The 23455-nt window shown below is 39.8% G+C and overlaps 1 protein-coding gene across 7 annotated transcripts in view; it reads left to right on the plus strand.

Moving 5' to 3' along the window:
- The window catches only part of Ncoa6 (nuclear receptor coactivator 6), an 87750-nt gene that overhangs the window by 44863 nt on the left and 19432 nt on the right, over positions 1–23455 (plus strand). For 5 of the 7 annotated variants that reach the window (XM_041670198.1, XM_041670202.1, XM_041670200.1 and 2 more), the window contains 6 exons: positions 1659–1787; positions 2780–3658; positions 5666–5812; positions 10170–11286; positions 14942–15063; positions 18228–21233. In XM_041670198.1, the coding sequence (XP_041526132.1) occupies positions 1659–1787; positions 2780–3658; positions 5666–5812; positions 10170–11286; positions 14942–15063; positions 18228–21233 (5400 nt within the window). The remainder of the gene's footprint in view (positions 1–1658; positions 1788–2779; positions 3659–5665; positions 5813–10169; positions 11287–14941; positions 15064–18227; positions 21234–23455) is intronic. The other 2 variants (XM_041670203.1, XM_041670204.1) reach the window with 2 other exon arrangements.

A 23455-nucleotide genomic window follows, 5' to 3' on the forward strand; every position in this document is an offset into this window, starting at 1 on the left:
AATTCTAAAAGAATGAAGGTCAGAAGTACAGTAGGAAAAACCTAGCCACTGTACATGTCCTTAGAGTGAAGAAATAAGTAAACTTGACACGAACGCCAGGGAATCTGGGTTCTGATCTCAACTTCTGCCTATGGGCACTAATACTTTCTGGTCTTAGGTGACCGTACACATCTTCAGTTATATCCTGGAAACAGTGTTAGAGATCCCATCAAGTCTTGAATTGTCGAGACACTTGTTAAACTCAGGCCAGCATGATGATTCCAACATCTAGTATCTGGCTAGTGTTACAGTGCTATGAGTTCATCACCACATAGAAAACCTTGAAGCAAATGGATTTAGGTTAAATTGGTATTTAATGGAAGATACTGGTTGTGATCATTTACAACACAAAGTATCAGGCTAATTAGTTAGTGATGACCTATAGTTACCATGATATTTTAACCTCCACGTATTTCTTTATACCAGCTATATTTTAAAATTTCTTTTCTCACCTGTCTATTGGACCTTAATGTATGCAAATGAAGTTTTGTAGTAAGTTAAATTAAGTAGAGAAAATCTGGGCAGTTGTGGCACACATCTTTAATCCCAACACTTAGGAGGCAAAGGCAGATGGATCTCTGTAAATTCAAGGCCAGCCTGGTCTACAAGAGCTAGTTCCTAGACAGGCCCCAAAGCTACAGAGAAACCCTACTACACAGCTACTCACAGAAAACAAATCATTGGCCCCAAATACCTATCAGCCAAGAATGAAACCTTTGATTACATGATTACTATGGTATACCCCAAAATTTTGAGATTTGCTAAGAGCATGAAAGAAAAAAGGGCTTTAAATTTAGGTTTAGTTGCTAAGAGAAGTAGTGCCAAGATTTATTGATAAGACATTCTAGATGCATAATTCTAAAGTATATTGTTTCAGAGGAAATGTAAGGTTTCTTTCTCTAGCATGATTTCTCTACCCTATATTCTAAATGCCTTATGTTTTGAAAGGGTAATCAGATGGAAATTGATAAGTGTTTAGATTTTAGAGTGGGGATATTATATATCTATCAAATTTTGTGAAATATGTCTATTATAAATGTTGGAAGGAAAGCTCTCAGGTATTAGTGGTAAACATCAGTGAAAATTAATGAGCTAATAGTTTGACTTAAGAATTGAGAAAAAGGACTAGGTGTGGTGCATGCCTTTAATTCTAGTCCTCAGAAGGCAAGCAGGTGGATCTTTATGAGTTTGAGGCCAACCTGATCTATATAGCAAGTTCTAGGCTAGCCAATGCTATATAAGAGACCCTGTCTCACAAACATCGGTAACCCTACTTCCAGGAGATTAAGCAGGTCTTCTGGTTTCCGCAAACACCAGGCATGTGTGTGATGCACGTACATGTACATGCAGGCCAAACATTCATAGACAAAATTTTTCTATCTAAAAATAGTTATTAAAAGAAAGTCTTTGTATCTTTTAGAATTTCTAAACTATGTCATTAAAAATTGTAAGATGAGTGTAGTGTCTCACCTGTAATCTCAGCCCTTACAGAAACAATTACCATGAGTTGCAGACCATTCTGGTCATTAGAGTAAGATCTCATCTCCAAAAACAAACACCACACTCACACAAATTTGCCAGCTTCAGTATGTTATTCTAAGTACTTTTTTTTCTTCTAGGATTAATAAGGATGACGAGCCCTGCCACTGTTATGATGCCCCAGGGTGGGAACATGTCATCTTCCATGATGGCACCAGGCCCCAGTCCAGAACTGCAGCCCAGGACTCCTCGCCCTGCTTCTCATTCAGGTAGTGTGACTTCCACTCATTGAGAATTAAAGAGAGGGGGGAACTACTTACAGATACAATTGAGATTTAGTCATTGATGTTTAACTTCTAACTACTTAGTTCCAGTGTTTACCTTCCTTACAAAATCTACTATGAATTTCACAGCTAAACATTTCTTCTCCGATTTTCTTCTTATTTTCTTACCAGCTATGTCCTAATATTCTCAAGAAGTATGCTGTCTTAGTTGGGGTTTCTATTACTCTGAAGAGACACCATGACCACAGCAACTCCTATAAAGGAAAACATTTAGTTGGGGCTTGCTTACAGGTTCAAAGGTTTAGTCCTTTGTCATCATAAGAAGTAGACTTGGTGCTAGAGAAGTAGCTGAGAGTTTTACATCTGAATCAGCAAGCAGCAGGAAGAAAGAGTAACACTGGGCCTGTCTTGAACACTTGAAACCTCAAAATCCACCGCCCAGTGACACCTTTCCTCCAACAAGGCCATGCCTCCTAATTGTGCCACTCCCTTTGAGAGCCTTGGGGGCCATTTTCATTCAAACCACCACAAATACCTTGACATGCTTAATTCTATAAGAAATATCATGACAAAAAAATAAATATGACAGAATTTTGAAGGCATATGAATTTGGTAAATGTTTCGTAAGTTAGCATGTTGGCAGCACTAAGCTTCCTCCAGTAAAGAAGAAACTTGTCTGAAATCATTAGATCTAGCATTTCCCAAACCTAGTTAACTATTTTATTTTATTTTCCTTTAACAGTAATTGGCCAGAAATACAATTTTGAAAATCTTGTTGTCTATATTTTATGTTTAGGCTGCCTCACCACCAATGGGCCATCAGCTGTCTTTAAGACAGGATTCATCTTTATATCTGTTGGTATGCTGTTCTTAGAAGATACTCAAGAGCATGGTGATATCAATGGTACCAGCAGATCTAACCCAGTGTGTTTTGATGGGTTGCAGTAGATTAATTATTATTCACTATCTTTAAACAGATGCAATGGATCCACTTCTCTCTGGACTCCATATACAGCAGCAGAGTCATCCCTCAGGATCTTTACCTCCAGCACATCACCCAATGCAGCCTGTTCCTGTGAACAGACAAATGAACCCAGCTAATTTTCCCCAGCTGCAGCAACAGCAGCAGCAGCAACAGCAACAGCAACAGCAGCAGCAGCAACAGCAACAGCAGCAGCAACAGTTGCAGACAAGACCTCCACAGCAACATCAGCAGCAACAGCCACAGGGGATTCGTCCACAGTTTACTGCTCCAACTCAGGTGCCTGTTCCTCCAGGCTGGAACCAGCTGCCTTCAGGAGCCCTACAGCCTCCGCCAGCCCAGGGCTCTCTGGGCACAATGACTGCAAACCAAGGGTGGAAGAAGGCTCCCTTGCCTAGCCCAATGCAACAACAGCTTCAGGCAAGACCTTCCTTAGCCACGGTACAGACACCTTCTCACCCTCCCCCTCCTTATCCCTTTGGCAGCCAGCAAGCCTCACAAGCCCATACAAACTTTCCTCAAATGAGCAACCCAGGCCAGTTCACAGCTCCTCAGATGAAGAGCTTGCAGGGAGGGCCCTCCAGGGTCCCAACCCCCCTGCAACAACCCCACCTCACCAACAAGTCTCCTGCCTCCTCACCCTCCTCCTTCCAGCAGGGATCCCCTGCATCCTCCCCAACGGTTAACCAAACTCAGCAGCAGATGGGACCAAGGCCACCTCAAAATAACCCACTTCCCCAGGGATTTCAGCAGCCTGTCAGCTCTCCGGGTCGGAATCCTATGGTTCAACAGGGAAATGTGCCACCTAACTTCATGGTGATGCAACAGCAGCCACCAAACCAGGGGCCACAGAGTTTACACCCAGGCCTAGGAGGTGAGGAACACTAACGCTACTTGTGTTGGTAAATTTACTGGAAATTTGAGTAGAATGTCAGGTTTTAGTGTTAATGGTGGGAGTAAAATGAGGATATAATCATTTGGTTTTGTGATATGGTGATGACACTTGATATATAATTTAGTTAACTTAATGTATTTTTGTCTTGATTACTATGTAACATCTTACTGGTTAAATATAAGCTAGCTCTCTGGATAAAAATGATGGTAAAAGTCAAAAGAGATGTTTTGTTTCAAATTATTTTTGATTAATCTTGTACTAGTAAATTAAAATGTCCAGACCAAACATGTATTTTATTAATAATTTAAACTTCTCATTTGTTGAAGGATTAAGATTATACAGTTGAACAAAGATGAAAAGTACAGGGTTTTATTGGGGAAAATGCCCTTCTACTTATCAATTTTGATAATCCTAGTTAGTAAAATAGTAAGCATGGTATTTGTTAAACTTGATTAAAGTATTAAAGGGGACTAAGTTCAAAAATCTTTACTTTTATAGTTTTATAATGCCAATGCCTACTCCTTAGAGAGGGAATTCCACTAGTTATACCTAAAGGAGATTTATTTATTTATTTTGTAAGGTGCCTCTTGTATGAAGAAAAAGCAATGGAACTTAATGTGTGAGAGGTAAAACGATTACAGTAAAACTTATCCATCTCCATGTTTATTATTTATTCTTATTAATCATTGATCTAGTGCACATGACTGTGCTTGGAGCTTTTCAGTAAGGCATAGAGAGTGTCAGTAAAACTCATTTAATAAGAATATCCCCCACCAAAAGACACCCATTGCCTACCCAGAAAAAAACCCTTGCATCTTCAATGCAACATAGCAAAGGCATGCTCCCATGATTTCTGGTGAAATTAAGTTGCTCATCAGTCTTTTCATTCTCTTTTAATTGATTTTGATGAAATACAGGCTCTAATATTTTAATTCTAAGACATTTTTAGAAAATGTAAGAATGTTTCTCCTTCAAACTTCACTATTCCGGGCATCTAGCCCTAGATCAGTAGAATCTGGGTAGTCCTTTCTACAGATATGATTACTGACTTAATTACAATGAAAGCATGTAAATGGGGCTTGTTGCTGCTAATGGAAGGACAAATGCATATTTGTCTACAAAGAGTTTTTCAGGGCATTGAAAATTTGGCCCTAATAAACAAATTTTAAGAGAACTTTAGGTATTGTTGCTTTCTTAGAGCAGCTGCTATGCTCGCCTAGGTGGTCTGACCACATCAAGACCTGCGGTATGCACACGAATGTATCTGAGATTCTCTTTATTGCAAACTTGTTTTCTGAAACTAGGCCTTCCAAAAGGATGTAAACTTGAGTAAGATTACATTAGAGCATAATTTTTGGTACCATAGCTATCAGAATCACAGCAGATCTTACAAGAGAAAGGCATAAGTTTAATACAGCCTCACTTTGAAGCTCCTGTGAACTCGTCTCTTCCAAAGAGATAAGCACAACACTGGTGGGGGAGGGAGATTTTTCTGCAAAGATTATCATCCATTTTCCTCAAAGAGGGGGAAAAAAATCACCCATCTATCCTTAAAGGGACACAACTCTTTCTTTTATAGTATTTCATATCCGTTTGTTTGAACATGAGAGAATTTAGCATATTCCTTTGGTGCCTGTGTTATATAAATGTTGGGAGTCCATAGTATTACAGAGAAGTGAGCCCTCAAACCTTGCTATGGTATGGCCTTAGATCACATGTAGAGAGCAGATTGCCATCTTTTCCTTGGCATGTTCTAAGTGTAAATTTTTTAGTATTTCTTTTTCATTTTGACAGTGCTCATGTAAGGGATTGTATTGATTTTTTTAACCATCTTTCCCAACCTTATTATTAAAGATCCTACCAGTGTGACAGAAAGAGCTAAGCCAGTGGAAACTTCATGCAGCTCATCCTTCCTTATTCATTCCATATCTCAACAAGAGTATAAATTTGCTAGGTAACTTGCCTTACTCATTGTTTTCTATTAAGGAATGCCTAAACGCCTCCCACCTGGCTTCTCAGCAGGACAGGCCAATCCGAACTTTATGCAAGGTCAGGTGCCTTCCACCACAGCAACCACCCCTGGGAATTCAGGAGCCCTTCAACTGCAAGCAAATCAAAATGTCCAGCATGCAGGTGTGTGTACTTTGATTTAATTAGTTATGTTTATTGCGCATTGATGATGTGCTAAATACCTTGATAGACCATAGAGATATACAAATGAACAAGTTCTTTAATTTCTCACATATAGATAATCTTTAGGAAATATGGAAAATAAGTTATTTTTTTCAAGAACCAGGAAACACCTTAGGAAAGAAAGTAAAACTTCAGTTAGAGCAGGAGTCATACACATGTATGAACACATATACACACACGCACACTTTTCTGTAGCACGAGTAATAAAAACCCAGAGACAGATATTGGGGTTCAAGCTAAAGATCAGAAAAGCAAAACAGCCAGCCTCTAGAAAAGTCTTACCTCTACCAAGGCTGGACAACTGTAGATTGAGCCCAGAGCCTTGGTTTTTATTATTCATGCTTCCCTTTTCTTTCTATAAAGGGCTAAATAGTAAATAGCTTAGGTCATTCAGCCTGTAATGCAGTTATTCAACTCTACTTAGTGAGGACAACAGTGTTCCAAATCCTTGCCTGTTTTCAAAACAACCATAGGCCTGATTTGCTGACCACTGAATTAGAACTTGCTCAGGTAAAAGGTATTTCTGGGAAAGGAAACCATAAATTCATAGTTATATGGGTATTTGGCATGTTTGAATATCTACAACTTTTTGGGTTTTTTTGTTGTTGTTGGTGGTGGTGGTGGTGGTGGTTTTGTTTTGAGACAGGATTTCTCTGTAGCTTTGGAGACTGTCCTGGAATAGCTCTTGTAGACCAGGCTGGTCTCGAACTCACAGAGATCCGCCTGCCTCTGCTTCCCTAGTGTTAGGATTAAAGGCGTGTGCCGCCATCACCCAGTGAATATCTACAACTTTTAAAATCTCTGGATAGTACATATTATCTTCATTTATGCTGAATATCTGAATTCTGGTATGCATTATGGTACTTCTCAAATTCAGTTAATACTAAAAGTATAGTATATATAAGAAAGTTTGGAGAGAGCTGGAGAGATGGCTCAAAGGTTAAGAGCAGTGATTGCTCTTCCAGAGGTCCTGAGTTCAATTCCCAGCAACCACATGGTGGCTCACAACCATCTGTAATGAAAGCTGGTGTCCTCTTCTGGCCTGCAGGCATACATGCAGACAGAACACTGTAAACAAAATAAAGATGAAAGAAAGAAAGAAAGAGAGAGAGAGAGAGAAAGAAAGAAAGGAAAAAAAGAAAGTTTGGAGAGAGGTAACATACAGTGGATTAGCTAATAATTACTCATTGAAGCAGTTTTGTAAGCCCAAATTTCATGTTTCTGAGTGTCTTCTGATTGCTTAGGAACTAAGAAATTTTTTGCCCCTTCTCATTGAAGTAGTTTGGACTAAGTTACTTAAATTTTTCTGAACACCAACTTTCATTGTAAATTGCTTAAAGAATGAAAAAAATTCTAGGGCCTGCAAGATGTCTCAGCAGGTTGTAGCCTTCCTTGCCAATGGGCATAAACGCGCATACTCACATTACACATCAGATACACATATAACAATAACAAATAAATAGATAAAAATTTATTTTTTCAAGAAATAAGAATGAGGGACTAGAGTGATGACTTCGTGTTTACAAAGGTTTTCTATTCTCCCAGAGAACCTCCACGTAGTTCTCAGTCTCTGTGTCCATCACTCACACCTCCTGTACTTATGGCTCCAAGAGCTCTGGCACCCTCCTCTGACTCCATGGGCACCCATACACATGTGGCTTGCATTCACACAGATACATATACATAAAGAAAAATTTTTTAAAAATTAAAAAGTGTGAGGCTTGGCATGGTGGCACACGCCTTTGATCTTAATGCTCATGAGGCAGAGGTGGAAGGATCTCTTGAGTTTGCGGCCAGCCTGGCCAATATAGTTCCAATATAGCCAGGACTATATAGAGAGACCGTGTCTCAAAAGAGAAAAAAGAATGGGAAAAATTTTTGACTTAATAATTAAAAAGTTCATACTGTCTCTTGAAGGATGAGAGAAGAATTGGACAAACTATTTGATTTTTTTCTATCTTCTAATATAAAACTGCATTTCTGAGTTATGTGAGTTAATGTTTTATAGGAGGTTTAAAAATGTATAAAATTCATAATTCTTGTGACTGAAGAGATGGCTCAGTGGTTAAGAGCACTGGGTTCTCTTCCAGAGAACTGGGGTTGCTTCCCAGCATTTGCATGGTGGCTCACTACAATTTCAGGGAATCTGAATCCCTCTTCTGGCCTCCAAGGCACCAAGCATAAATGTAGTGTATAAACATATATATAAGCAAAACACCCTGTACACATAAAATAAAAATGATTTTTTTTTTAGCTTATAATTTTTCCCACCCTGGCACAACTGTTTATCTTTTTAAATGAAGACTTCCATTTGTACCTACCATTTTGTTTTCTCCATTTAGTCTTTCTAAAGCAACATCCTCTTGTTTGTCATTCTAGTCTGTTACCCTGTTTTATTTTTATGTTAACTTTTATTATTTTTTTAAATATTTATTTATTATGTATACAATATTCTGTCTGAGTGCATATCTGTAGGCCAGAAGAGGGCACCAGACCTCTTTACAGATGGTTGTGAGCCACCATGTGGTTGCCGGAAATTGAATTCAGGACTTTTGGAAGAGCAGGCAATGCTCTTAACCACTGAGCCATCTCTCCAGCCCCTTAACTTTTATTATTTACTGAAAAATTATTTTTTTATATTTTGTCTCTTGCCAACTATGCTCTAAAGGAGTAAAGGTCTTACCTATCCTGTTTACTGATACTAAATCACCACTGAAAGTACCCATACTTATTGGATACTCAATAAATAATTGTTGCTTGAATGACTGTATACTTGTATATGCAATGTACATGGCATATACAATGGTCGTGGAGTTCAAGTTTGAATTTATGAGGCTGGTTCAGAAAGCCTTCCTGAAATTCAGAAATACTTGTGATAGTGTGAATGGACTAGCTTTGTAACTTCCTTAGACTGACACTTTATAGTGCCTATTTAAAGTAAAATAAATAAATAAACAGACATAAATAAATAGAATGACAGAGATAGAACATGATTTGTTTGGTAAAGAGCTTGCTGTAGAAACTTGAGAACCACAGTTTGGGTCCCAAGAACCCACATAAAAGCTGAGTGAGTGTGGCAGCTACCTATAGCTGCCACGCACATAATACAAACATACATCAAAATGACAGGGATAAAATAAACTGCATGAGCTCAACTGATGTATAACTCAGTAGTAGAGTTATTGCCCAGCATGTAAGAGGCCTTTAGGTTCATTGTTTTTATTTTTGATGTTTTGAGGTAGGATCTCTCTATGTAGCCTAGGCTCACCTTGAATTTATGACAGTTCTCTTGCCTCAGCCCCCCAGGTGCTAGGATTCCAAGCATGAGCCACTATACTCAGCTGAGAATTTTTTAAGCCAAACATAATAGTGCACATAAACACAGGTTGGATCACATTGTTTCAGAGCAGCCTGCTGTATAGTGAGGCCCTATCTCAGCAGAACAAGCAGTAAGCTTGAGGGTGACTCAGGTGAGGTAGAGTGGGAAGGTAGCTCTCATAGAGTGCATGCTAGGTATATGGACGGCCCTGGGTTCAGTCTCCAGCACCACAGTAAGATGTGGGGATAAAGTAGGTAGTATAGGAAAATACCAAGGGCCCAACTACAAACAATGTAACAGACCAAGACAGTACCTTTGGTTTAAAGAGAACTTAGAACATGTCCCTTGTGGTCCACTAGGGACTGCCACAGAGTAAGGTCACTAAACTCTTAGCATCCTCCTGTCTACAGCTTTCAGATTAGAAATTTTGTCATTTTTTGGTCACTTCAAGTTGAAGAACCCTCTTCTTAGGAAATATTATATATTATCTTCAAAGTGCAGCATCCAGATTTCATAATTATTTTCCCAAGAAGCATTTTTAAAATGTCTTTACAGTATTCCTTCTTTTTCTAGAGGACACTGGTACATTCTTCGTTTCCTCATTTACTCACAATCGAGCTCATTTTCTAGCTCATGATATGATGATTTGTTCATTTTATTCACAATAGGTAGTTATAAGCCTTGTTATAACAGTGCTAATACTTGATTTAATCCTAAAGTGAGCTTTATTTTCTAATGTTATGTTTGAGTTACTATATAAGAGTAAAGATAATGTTCCTCCTGCTGTATGATCATGGAAAACATAAACAGTTACCCCATCCTGTACCACACCTCCAGAGTCTAAAATACTCACAGAAAGTGTGTCAAGCACAGTACATTTATGTTGGTTATTAGATACATGGATGATAGGTGTCTTACTAAGTAAGGCAATTTGGGTATCTTAATCATGATAATTTTTGTTCTTTGTTTTTGTTTAAGGTGGTCAAGGAGCTGGTCCTCCTCAAAACCAGATGCAGGTGTCTCATGGGCCACCAAATATGATGCAACCCAACCCCATGGGAATTCATGGCAACATAAACAACCAGCCTGCTGGTAGCTCTGGGGTTCCTCAGGTGACCCTGGGCAACATGCAAGGCCAGCCTCAGCAGGGCCCACCATCTCAGCTGATGGGCATGCACCAACAGATTGTACCCTCTCAGGGCCAAATGGTCCAACAACAAGGAACTTTGAACCCTCAAAACCCTATGATCCTTTCAAGGGCCCAGCTTATGCCACAGGGCCAGATGATGGTGAACCCTCAGAACCAGAATCTTGGGCCTTCACCCCAAAGGATCACCCCACCCAAGCAGATGCTTCCCCAGCAGGGCCAACAAATGATGGCTCCACATAACCAGATGATGGGGCCTCAGGGGCAAGTTTTGCTCCAGCAGAACCCAATGATAGAACAAATAATGACCAATCAGATGCAGGGGAATAAGCAGCAATTTAACACTCAGAACCAATCCAATGTCATGCCGGGACCAGCACAGATAATGAGGGGACCAACTCCGAACATGCAAGGAAACATGGTGCAATTTACAGGACAGATGTCAGGACAGATGCTGCCTCAGCAAGGGCCTGTAAACAATAGTCCACCTCAAGTTATGGGAATTCAGGGGCAGGTTCTGCGGCCACCAGGGCCCAGCCCACACATGGCCCAGCAGCATGGTGATCCTGCTACTACAACAAATAATGATGTCAACTTGTCTCAGATGATGCCTGATGTTAGCATGCAACAAACCAACATGGTCCCCCAACATGTGCAGACCATGCAGGGAAACAGTGCTTCGGGAAACCACTTCTCAGGCCATGGAATGTCTTTCAATGCACCATTCAGTGGTGCACCCAACGGAAATCAGATGTCTTGTGGTCAAAATCCAGGCTTCCCAGTCAATAAGGATGTAACATTAACAAGCCCATTGTTGGTCAACTTATTGCAAAGTGACATTTCTGCAGGCCACTTTGGTGTAAACAATAAACAAAATAATGCCAATGCAAATAAACCGAAGAAGAAGAAACCGCCTCGGAAGAAGAAAACTTGTCAACAAGATCTAAAGTAGGTTATAATCAGTTAACCTCAAATATTGCTCGTTTGTTTTTGTGTAGACATTTATTGATATTTAAAATTATGACTGGCGATATGGCTCAGTAGAATGCCTGTGTACTGTGCACAAGGTCTGGACATAAACCAGTTGTGGCGGTAGAGTACTCTAACCCTAACAGGGTATGGTGGCAATAGAATCAAGAATTCATCCTCTAAAAATTTGAATTTAAGAGAGTACAGTAGGATTGTCTAGCAATTATCAGCTCATAGTCTATCTTGTATTCATCTGTACTCTTTTCCATTTTCTCTTTGTTTTATAAATATGTAAATTTGCTTTGTAAATATGTCTGTGCCACTTTAAATGATATGGTTCTTTTATATAATCACAAAATAATGTTAGTGTGCCTAAAATAATTTTTTGTTGATTTGGTTTTGTTTGTTTGTTTTGTTTATTTTGAGACAGGCTTTCTCTGTTGTAGCTCTGGCTGTCCCAGAACTCAATCTGTAGACCAGACTGGGCTCAAACTCAGAGACCCTATTGCTTCTGCCTCCTGAGTGCTGGGATTAAAGGTGTGCACTACCACCCCTGAAAATTGTTTCTTAATAGTTTCCCAATAGTGTTCACATTTTTTCTGTTTCTTTTTTCTTTTATAGTTTATTTGTTTAAGGATTTCCACAAGAGCAATACCTTCCAGTTGTCTCATAGATCTCTTAATTCAGCAATCTCAGTGGGAGTAGTGCCCCTCAGCCTGAAAAGTGATCAGTGCTACCCACTGCCATTCCACAGAGCTCAGACTTTAGGGTTATCCTGGCTCTTGGGGAATTGGAGAGACAAAATGTGTTTGGTGAAGGAAAACTACTCATGGAGATACTCTGCCACCTCTCAATTGAAGGAAACATTTACTTATTTATATGAGTTTCTTTTCTCTAAAAGTTCCTTATCTCTAAAAGCTTAAACACATGATTGCCCCTGTTAAATCAGTTTTCCGTACAGTAAAAGTTCCCCAGAGGAGCTCTTTCATAAGCCATAATAAGAAAGATAATTAATAGTTACAGTTCATATCCTAAAGCTACATATTCAGTTATGTTTCTGACTCTTGACTAAATGTTTCCTGCAGGGATATTGCCTAAGGTGGATTTTCAGCCTTTAATCAGAAAACTGGAGTTCAGAGACATTATTAACAGGGACTGACGACTAACGAACATGAAGCAGTTTTAGACAAAGTGCTAGGCCACTGAGGAAGCAAAGACCTTAGAGATAAGGGGGAAGACTGATGACATAAAGACCAGAGACAGAGAGAGAGAACTCAAACAGGAGCTTTGTTTAAATAAGCTCAACTGTTCACCTGAAGCCAGCTCCTTTAGCCAAGCCTATAGCATTCTTTGGTTTTAACCTATTATAGTAACTTGCTACTTCTTGAATCTTAAAAGCCAGTCATTGTGTATTAGCAACATATGTTTTCATGAGTTCAGACTTAAACGTTCCACCTCGTTTTCTTAATACCTGGTCCTCAGTTAAATTCCTGCTATTATCAACCTGTCTGACTAATGTTTTTTTTTTTTATGGTGATAGTTATTTTTTTCTCTCTAATAGGCTGAAAAATAAATTGCAGATATTTATTTGCCATAAGTATACATTTTTGCTCTTGTCACCAGCCTCCTAAGAGATTTTTACTGTTCACTGAACATACCTTTTAAAGGACCTTGTACACCATCGGGGTTCCTAGGAAAAAGAGACAATAGACTTAATTGGAAGATAGCCTGCCTCCAGTTCTACTGTTAGTTTACTGTGAAACCTGTCTTATACAATTATGGCTTCTGTTTTTACATCCATAATAAGAGGGGGACTGAAGCAGATAATTGAATTTGGTGGATTTCGTTTCTTTGTTTTAGCTGTAATTTTTTTTTAAGTGAGGATACCAGGAACTCCTCATTTGTGATTTGAAGTAAGGAATTACGTAGGGAACAAAGTGGCAATGATGTGATTATGTTTAGGATCTGTTACATGCTCACAGTTTTGGGGGTTTTCTCTATTTTTTTTTTTTTGAGACAGGGTTTCTCTGTGGCTTTGGAGCCTGTCCTGGAACTAGCTCTGTAGACCAGGCTGGTCTCGAACTCACAGAGATCCGCCTGCCTCTGCCTCCCAAGTGCTGGGATTAAAGGCGTGCGCCACCGCCTGGCTCCTCTATTTTTTTTTATGTGTATGGGTATTTTGGATATGTGTATGTCTATGCACCAGTGTATGTTTGTCTGATTCCACAAGAGGCCAGAAAAGGGTGTATGGTCTCCTGGATCTGGAGTGACAGATGGTTGTGAGTCACCATGAATGTGCTAGAAATTGAACCTGAATCCTCTGGAAAAACAGCCAGTGTTCGTGATCTCTGAGCCACATCTCTAGTGTTTTTTTAAAGGAATTTATATGATTTATACAACTATTTAGAGTATAATGGAACAAAATACTATCTAAAAGTGAATGGATGACTGTAATCAGATCAAAGGGAAGGTAAGGTAGGAAAGAAAGGTACAACTGGGAATAAGAAACCAACCAAATGAAGAATGTAATTGATATGATTTCTCAAAAATGTGGATGTTAAGTCAGGCAGTGGTGGCACACACCTTTAATCCCAGCACTCAGTGTTGACAGAGGTTTCTGTCCCGCCCAGTCCTGCAGCTATTTAGTTCCAAAGAAACACACAGAGGTCTACATTAATTATAAACTGGTTGACCTATTAGCTCAGGCTTCTTATTAACTCTTACATCTTAAATTAAACCATAATTCTTATCTGTGTTAGCCACATGGCTTGGTACCTTTCATCAGTACCATTCTCATCTTGCTTCCTCTGCGTCTGGGTGACAACTGCAGAGACTGAGCCTTTCCTCTTCCCAGAATTCTTCTAGTCTGGTTGCCCCACCTATACTTCCTGCCTGGCTACTGGCCAATCAGCATTTTATTAAACCAATACAAGTGACAAATCTTTACAGTGTACAAGACCATTGTCCCATAGCACCTCGGGAGGCAGAGGAAGATGGATCTCTGTAAGTTTGAAGCCAGCCTGGTCTCTATAGAGCAAATACACAGGGAAAATCCTGTCTGGAAAAAAACAAAATAAAGTAGAAAATGTGGATGTTAGTAGGAGAAAAGAATGGTTTCATTTTTTTTTTCCTTTCCACTGAAATTCTAAGTTACAAAAAGAATCCTAATGCCAGTGGTTATGCCTACAAGTGTTTGTTCTGAAGCAAAGGTAAATAACTTTGTTGTGGCCACAACAAAGTTGTGTGTTTCTTCTGAACACCCATCTGTACCAGTTACCTTACAGATGTTGAGTCATTGGCACCTGGTTTTAATTTAGTAGCCACACTGAATACTTGTTTTGCACTTGTTTTAGCACTTCAGAATATTGGTAGCTCAAAATCCCAATCAATCATTAAAATACCTAAGGGGTGTACCATTATATGAAACATTGTATCAGAAATTAGAGGGAAACAGTAAATTCAGTGCTAAGATTAAGTGAATTTTAAGGCTTAATGAAATGGCCAGTTTACTCATGTCAACATTAAGTGTCCAGACTAGAAAGATATAAATCATAAGAATGACATATAAGCACATTGTAGTTGTAGGTAAGTATTCTTTATACAACTTACTTGATTTGTGCTACTTATCTTTTAGCACCCCAGATAATCGTCCAGTTGGTCTAGAGGAGGCTGATCAACAGTCATTACCTGGAGAACAAGGAATCAACTTGGACAACACAGGCCCTAAACTGCCAGAATTTTCAAACCGGCCACCAGGTAATAAAATATTAACTAAAATTGCATACTTTGCATTGCATATGCGCCTTCTTTCTCTTCAAGGAAACAGTAATGCTCTGCCTACTAACTAGTCTGCTTCAGAAATGTAATGTGTAAGCTCTGCATTGATCTTTAAGTAAATACTTAAAGTATAACTTCTGTAAACATGCATGTCAATTCACTCTTGCATGCCTGTTTAATTGGCTTCATTTTAAGTCCTCAAATCAGACTGAATAGAAAGTACCTTTTTTTTGATCAGCATTGTAGTTCTAGTTGGCATCAGAATAAAATACTATAATATAGAGAACTTTATACTGTATCCTGCTTGCCTGCAATTCTTTTCCTTAGACTTTCTCAAAGCAGAGAACTACTACTAGAATTTAAAACAAGGTGACTTTTTTAATAAAAATTTTATTGTGATTCTTTAAAACATATGCAGTGTATGAAAAGTAACAAAATGCATGTCAATATAACTACTGTCAGCTTAATAGCTTATAATGAATAGTGCTAATAGTAATGAAGCCCATTCTTTGATTATAGAATGTTTTCTTTTAAATGTTAAAGGATGTAGGTTTATAAAAATCTAAAATCATTCTTCCCAACCCAGATACCACAATATCTCTGTCTGTTTTTTCTTGGCATAAACAATGACTTAGAACTTTATTCTAGAATGACAAAGGTTCACAAGCCCTCTCCTATGGATATAAAGAGTTAATTCAGCCAGCCTGGTCTACAAAAAAAAGTTCCAGGACAGCCAAGGAGACACAGAGAAACCCTGTCTTCAAAAACTGAAGCAGGGAGGAAAGAAGAATTAATGCTTTATTTTTTCCTCCTGAGTAATCTCACCTCCATTTTGGCATATTAAAAATGATACTATTTTAGGGCTAACTTTTAATCTATCTTTCATTTTTATATTTCAAAAGTATATTCATTATGATGTCAAGACTTGATGTTACTTATTACAAACTGCTTAGCATACTAGAGTTGTCACTCATGAGCCTGATAGGTAGTCTCTAGTCCTTGGTGAATATGTTCAGAAGACATTGTGAGCAGGAAGGTAGGTCCCTCTTACCTCAGACATCTGAACTCTATGTGGATTCCAAAATTCCTTCAAACATTTATTGCCTCCTTTCTGCAGTCAGGGAACCTGCAGCGTGAATTTGACCTTTAATGGATTTGAATTGCTATTGGTGTCTAAACAAATACCTGAGTTTAATTCACTTTAGAAATAGTCAGTCGCTCTGTAGTTGGGCAGTGGTTTATGCAGCCTAATTTCTTTTCGACTGCCTGGCCCGTAAAGGCATAAGGGCTTTGTATTCCTTGACTAAGAAATGTAGTTATTGATTGTGTTATGGGACATTGTGTGTACCTGGCTTTCCCTCTCACCCCAATCACCTTCCTATCACTAAGCCCCTTCGGGCTGTTTCCTCCAGCTTCTGAATGGTTCCTTTAAGCCTTTAGCTCTGACCTCTGAGAGGCTGTTGTGTATGCATAGTACTGTCTTTGGTGTTTATTGTGCTGTCTGATAAACTCACTTTAAAGATGAAAAGCATCTGTATTATAACCTTGACACAAACAAACTTTTTCAGAAATTACAGTTTTCTTAATGTAGAAGCCCCAGACTGACTATATAAGAACTTGTTGTGTTTTACCCCTTGGAATGCCAGATTTACAAATGTCAAGAAGTTACTTGGGCCTAAAACAAAACAAAAACAAAAACAAAGGATTTTAAAGAAAATATTCAAAATTGAACAAGGTGTGATGGCACACACCTCTATCTATAGTCCCAGCATTTGCAGGGTGGAGGCAGGAGAGTTAACAGTTCAAGATCATCCTCAGCTTTATGAGTTTAAGGCCAACCTGGGATACTTGAGACACTGTCACCAAATAACAAAGACAAACAAATAAAAAACAACTTCAGAACTGGAGTCTGCTCGTTGGTACCATGGAAGTCTTTACCTAGAAGACACTAACTCTGTTGAGCACAGAGTCTGACCAAAGTGTTTGGTAGCCGCTCTAAGAAAATCTTGGCCCAGAATTTCTTCCAGCTGCCAGAGCCACTTATTCATGTTCTTGCACTTTCTGGAAACCTTCCAAATTATTTTTCATGCAACAGTGGAATAAATGTAATTATGGAATCACATCCCCAACATATGCCCATTTTCCTACTCTGAACCGCCATGATTCTTGTTTTAATTTGAATCTTCCTTCCCTTTATGCTGATTGTATAAAGTTTTTATTCAGAAACTTCAAGTAAATCATTATAAAAGAGGGAATCATAATAGATGTTGCCTTCTGCAAATCTAAAAGGTATTGTTTTTCAAAATTTTTATCCCCAAACTACTTTTTATTCCTGAGGTTTGTGCTTCTGGCTTTATTATTTTCCAATTGTGGATTCATAGAAAATACTTTTCCAAATAAAATTTCTATATACAAAAGTAAATAGAGACAAATATGCATAAAAACTTTAATACTTCATATTATTTCAACATAACAATCAGTCTTTATATTCTGTTTACTAAACTGATGCAACCTAGGGGCAGTACAATACATTCAGTTTTCCTCCAAAGGACGGAATGCAAAGGATACAAAATGGTATATGGAGACCACGGACCAGAATAATTAAAATCCCATTTTAAAGAACTCAAAAAAAAAAATCTCAATCTTAGAATTATATCTTTTACTTTAATTGAAGGAATAAAAGGGCTGTTTTCATCAAAACCAAGTCTTGAGAAAAATAAGTCCTCTGCTACGAGAAAAAGTGATTTCTAAATATGTTATTTCATATTCACAGTGAATTACTGATTATTTTGATTATTTCTACATGAAACCTAAATAACTAGGCAGCCAGCCATTTGCTGTTGATAGAATTTTCTCTCTTCATGTTCAGCTCATAGATTTATAGCACATAACGCAGTCTTAATACAGTAATGCTTCATTCGCAGCCTAAAGGGGCTTCATATTCTTAATGCTTTGCTTTTTGCTTCCTTAAGCAGCGTGCCACCTTGCTTGTGTCAGATAATAAGGGGCTGTCCTGGGAGCAGCATGCCTGAGCTGTTTGTGCACAGTCTGCTACCTCTGAGTACTGCTTAGCTATACTCTAGAGGTAGCAAAGTTTTCTTGTTGAAAATCTAACTTCCCTGATTTTGGGGGGCTTATTTTAGGTTATCCTACTCAACCAGTTGAACAGAGGCCAATGCAACAGATGCCTCCTCAACTCATGCAACATGTGGCAGCCCCACCACAGACACCACAGCAGCAGCCACAACCACAACTGCCTCAGCAGCAGCAGCAGCAGCAGCAGCAGCAGCAGCAGCAGCCACCACCTAGTCAGCCACAGTCTCAGCAGCAGCAGCAGCAGCAGCAACAACAAATGATGATGATGCTCATGATGCAGCAAGATCCTAAATCCATTAGGCTTCCAGTCTCCCAAAATGTCCATCCTCCACGGGGTCCTCTGAACCCAGACTCTCAGAGAATGCCCATGCAGCCAAGTGGCAATGTACCTGTCATGGTTAGTTTGCAAGGACCTGCCTCTGTGCCACCATCACCTGATAAACAAAGAATGCCAATGTCTGTGAATACTCCTTTGGGAAGTAATTCAAGGAAAATGGTATACCAGGAGAACCCACAGAATTCCTCTAGCTCACCACTAGGAGAGATGTCCTCACTTCCTGAAGCGAGTGGCAGTGAAGTACCGTCTGTTTCAGGAGGCCCAAATAACATGCCCTCACATTTAGTAGTTTCTCAGAATCAGTTAATGATGGCAGGGCCCAAATCGGGACCATCTCCCCTTTCAGCAACTCAAGGTGCAACTCCCCAACAACCTCCTGTAAATTCCTTGCCTAGCTCCCATGGCCACCACTTTCCAAATGTTGCTGCTCCAACCCAGACATCTAGGCCTAAAACTCCAAACAGAGCCAGCCCCAGACCCTATTATCCTCAAACACCCAACAACCGCCCTCCTAGTACAGAACCTTCAGAAATTAGTCTGTCACCAGAAAGACTGAATGCCTCCATAGCAGGACTCTTTCCTCCACAGATTAATATTCCTTTACCTCCCAGGCCAAATTTAAATAGGGGCTTTGATCAACAGGGCTTGAATCCAACAACTCTGAAGGCCATCGGGCAAGCACCTTCAAATCTTACTCTAAATAATCCTCCTAACTTTGCTGCCCCACAAGCTCATAAATTAGATTCTGTAGTGGTGAATTCTGGAAAACAGTCTAATCCTGGAACAACAAAACGGGCAAGTCCAAGCAACAGTCGGAGGTCTAGTCCTGGGTCCAGTAGGAAAACTACCCCAAGTCCCGGGAGGCAAAACTCAAAAGCCCCTAAACTTACTCTGGCTTCTCAACCAAGCACAACCCTGATGCAGAACGTGGAGCTGCCTAGGAATGTGTTGGTCAGTCCAAATCCAATTGCCAATCCCCCTTTATCCGGAAGCTTTCCTAACAATAGCGGGCTTAATCCCCAGAATCCCACCGTACCTGTGCCTGCAGTGGGCACTGTTCTTGAGGATAACAAAGAGAGTTTGAACGTTCCTCAGGACAGTGATTGCCAGAATTCCCAGGGTAGGAAGGAGCAGGTAAACGTTGAGCTGAAAGCAGTCTCTACTCAAGAAGCTAAAATGGTTGTCCCTGAAGATCAATCCAAAAAGGATGGGCAACCTTTGGATTCTAACAAACTCCCCAGTGTTGAAGAGAACAAAAATTTGATATCTCCTGCCATGAGAGAAGCACCAACATCATTAAGCCAACTTCTTGACAACTCTGGAGCTCCTAATGTGACCATTAAACCCCCTGGGCTTACAGATCTGGAAGTAGCACCTCCAGTTGTTTCAGGAGAGGACCTCAAAAAAGCATCTGTCATTCCCACACTGCAGGATCCGTCTTCTAAAGAACCCTCTAATTCCTTAAACTTACCTCACAGTAATGAGCCGTGTTCAACCCTTGCGCATCCAGAATTGAGTGAAGTGAGCTCTAATGTTGCACCAAGCATCCCTCCAGTAATGTCAAGACCTGTCAGCTCTTCCTCCATTTCTACTCCTTTGCCCCCAAACCAAATAACTGTATTTGTTACCTCCAATCCCATAACCACTTCATCTAACACATCAGCAGCCCTGCCAACAAACTTACATTCTGCATTGATGTCGACAGTTGTCACAATGCCCAATGTGGGTAACAAAGTTATGGTTTCTGAGGGACAGTCTGCTGCTCAATCTAATGCCCGGCCTCAGTTCATTACACCTGTCTTTATCAATTCATCTTCAATAATTCAGGTTATGAAAGGATCACAGCCAAGCACAATTCCTGCAACCCCATTGACAACCAACAGTGGCCTGATGCCTCCCTCTGTCGCAGTTGTTGGACCTTTACACATACCTCAGAACATAAAATTTTCTTCAGCTCCTGTAGCACCTAATGTCCCCTCTAGTAGTCCTGCTCCAAACATACAGACAGGCCGGCCGTTGGTCCTTAGCTCGCGAGCCACTCCTGTTCAGCTGCCTTCCCCTCCCTGTACATCTTCTCCAGCTGTCGCTCCTAATCCTCCTGTTCAGCAAGTGAAAGAATTCAATCCAGATGAGGCTAGTCCTCAGATGAACACCTCAGCAGATCAGAGCACTCTGCTCTCTCCACAGCCAACCACAGTAGTTTCTCCCCTTGTGACCAATAGTCCAGGCTCCTCTGCCAATCGGCGAAGCCCAGTCTCATCCAGTAAGGGCAAAGGAAAAGTGGACAAAATTGGCCAGATTTTGCTGACCAAGGCTTGTAAGAAAGTTACAGGCTCTCTGGAAAAAGGGGAAGAACAGTATGGTGCAGATGGAGAGACTGAAGGCCCAGGGCTAGAGACCACAACTCCTGGGCTAATGGGAACAGAACAGTGCTCCACAGAGCTGGACAGTAAAACCCCAACACCTTCAGCACCCACGCTACTAAAAATGACCTCTAGCCCCATGGGCCCAAGCTCCACCTCAACAGGACCCATCTTACCTGGCGGTGCTCTCCCCACCAATGTACGCTCAATAGTAACCACACTGGTACCCTCTGAGCTCATCTCCACAACGCCAACCACAAAAGGCAATCATGGTGGCATAGCATCTGAGCCACTTGCAGGTGGCCTAGTGGAGGAGAAGGTGGGATCTCATCCAGAGCTTCTACCCAGCATAGGTATGTACTTGAGCTTGGCATCCACTCCTCATGTCAGTTGTTTTTTTTCTCACCCGCCCCACAAGAGAGAAAGCATGAGCCCATTTCTACTTAAAGGAAGAAAAATGGCCATAGTTATAGATTTACTTACTGAAAGTACATTAAAAATATGCTTTTAAATCCCATGTTCAGTTTATATATTCATTAACATGATTCCTTCCTGGCTTCTGAACTGATGACATGTTTCGTATAGATAGATGGATGGATAGATAGATAGATAGATAGATATAGATGGATGTGTCTCACTTTAAAACATTTTGTACACACTGTCTCAGATCATCTTTATACCAACCATGTAATGTAGTCTTACTCCTTCCTATGGGTGAAAAGATTGAAGTTCAGAAATGTTCACTATGTGAGTGTATACTGTAAGTCTCCAGCCTGGCATGGTCCCTGTGAACAGTGACTTCTCTATACCTTTCCCATCATGAAGACTTACTTGTTCTCTTTGCCTTGTTCTCTTAGTATACTAACTCAGGGACCTTTCTGTTTGGATTGCTCCAGACAAGCTTACCAGAAAAACCAGGTTGTATGATAAACCAAAGAAGATAGAAATCAGGAAGAGTCAGATAGTAACTGTCCTGGCATTTGCCAGCTTGATGGGCTGGGGCAAGTTCACTTTCCTCCTATGTAGTGTGGAGACAATAATAGTTAACAAGATTTCAGCGAGGAAATGCATGTGATATGCTTAGCACAGGACCTAAAATATGGTAATTGATCAATACATGGTTCAAGTGTTATTGCCCATTTTCTTTAGACATGGTCTCTTTATAAATTCCATTTAATGGACATCTAGTTCAGGTTATTTCCTGTGTACTGCAGAGGGAGATAATACTGAAAGCACGGGTGTCCTAACAGTTTTTTTCTCCTTTGAGGCTCAAATGATGCAGAAGCTCCATGTTCTTAAAGACAAGTCAATCTTAATGGTGCCCATAGCTGAGAGGCCTCTGTTATAGCTAAGCCAGCTAATACTACCTCTTTTATTCATGCAGCTAAAATACTTTGATTGCCTATTAATTAGAAATAGGAACAGAAATACGAGCTTCAGGTTATGATCAGAGTTCACGTTTTAGCTCCCCTGGTTGCTAGTTACAGTCTAGTGAGTTCCTTATACTTCACCTGTAAAGTGGAGATTGTAATTCTACCTCCCAGGATATGTAGGATTCAGTGAGAGCTTGAATATCAAGTGCCAGCATATTGTTCAGACAGCTCTGGGAAGGTTCCTTCCTTTCTTTCTCCTGCTTACTTCAGTGCTAGAGATACAGGGAGGAGTGAAGGCCTGCAAAGAATTCATTGTTCGTAGGAGAGATGGACTTTGCTAGGCAGGGTTCTGTGTTGCAAGTTTAAATTTTATTGTTGTAGGTAACTATAAGAATTTAAAACAAAGCTGGGCATGATGCTTCACACATATAATCATAGCACTTGAGAGGAGGCAGTGGGAAGATCCAGCTACATACTTAGTTTGAGGCCAAGCTAAGCTACATGAGACCTTGTCTAAACCAGAAGAAATTGGTGAGGCTTAAGTATATTCTCTGCTGCTAAATATTTCCATTTCTGTTTTCTCTTAGGGAACTTTTCCCTCTTATACTAAGAGAATAGTGATGAAGTAATTAGAAAATATTTTTACTTGGATCACAAATAAAAATAGAGAAGCATATAAGCTTTATGGATATGAACCAGCAATTAGAAAGGGGTTCAGTTTTAGTTAAGGCCACCTACTTTGTTTATAATAGTTGGTTCTATTCTTTTCCAAGGGACTTCTATGCTTTTAGTTTGAAAATGTGAGAACCCCTCTTAAGCTAAGTAGATGTTAAGGTACAGTTTTAAGCTTCATCAGAGAAGCATCCAAAATAAATTATTTGATTACTAAGCAGAGAGAAAAATCTACAAAATTCAGTTCCCACCAAAGGGTAAAACATTTTCTTGTAGTTTGCTATGAATTTTAGGCTGAAATGTTAAGATGGGATGACATACTCTTGACAGTTCTGGCAAACCTGAGCCTTAAATCTTTACTGAGTGACCCAGGAAGGTTCCGTTCTAGAGTATGCCATGTATTCTCATTCTCGGGGATCTTAAGTTCTTTCTGTCTTTCAAAGACACTATTTTTAATGTTTCTTTACATTTCTGGCCTAGAATATTCTTTTGCTTTGAACCCCCATGGAACTTTCTATATCTCTCTCCGT

This window comes from Microtus oregoni, unplaced genomic scaffold (assembly GCF_018167655.1).
Source record: "Microtus oregoni isolate MIOR12 unplaced genomic scaffold, Mior012 000020F_ref0000438, whole genome shotgun sequence".
NCBI lineage: Eukaryota > Metazoa > Chordata > Mammalia > Rodentia > Cricetidae > Microtus > Microtus oregoni.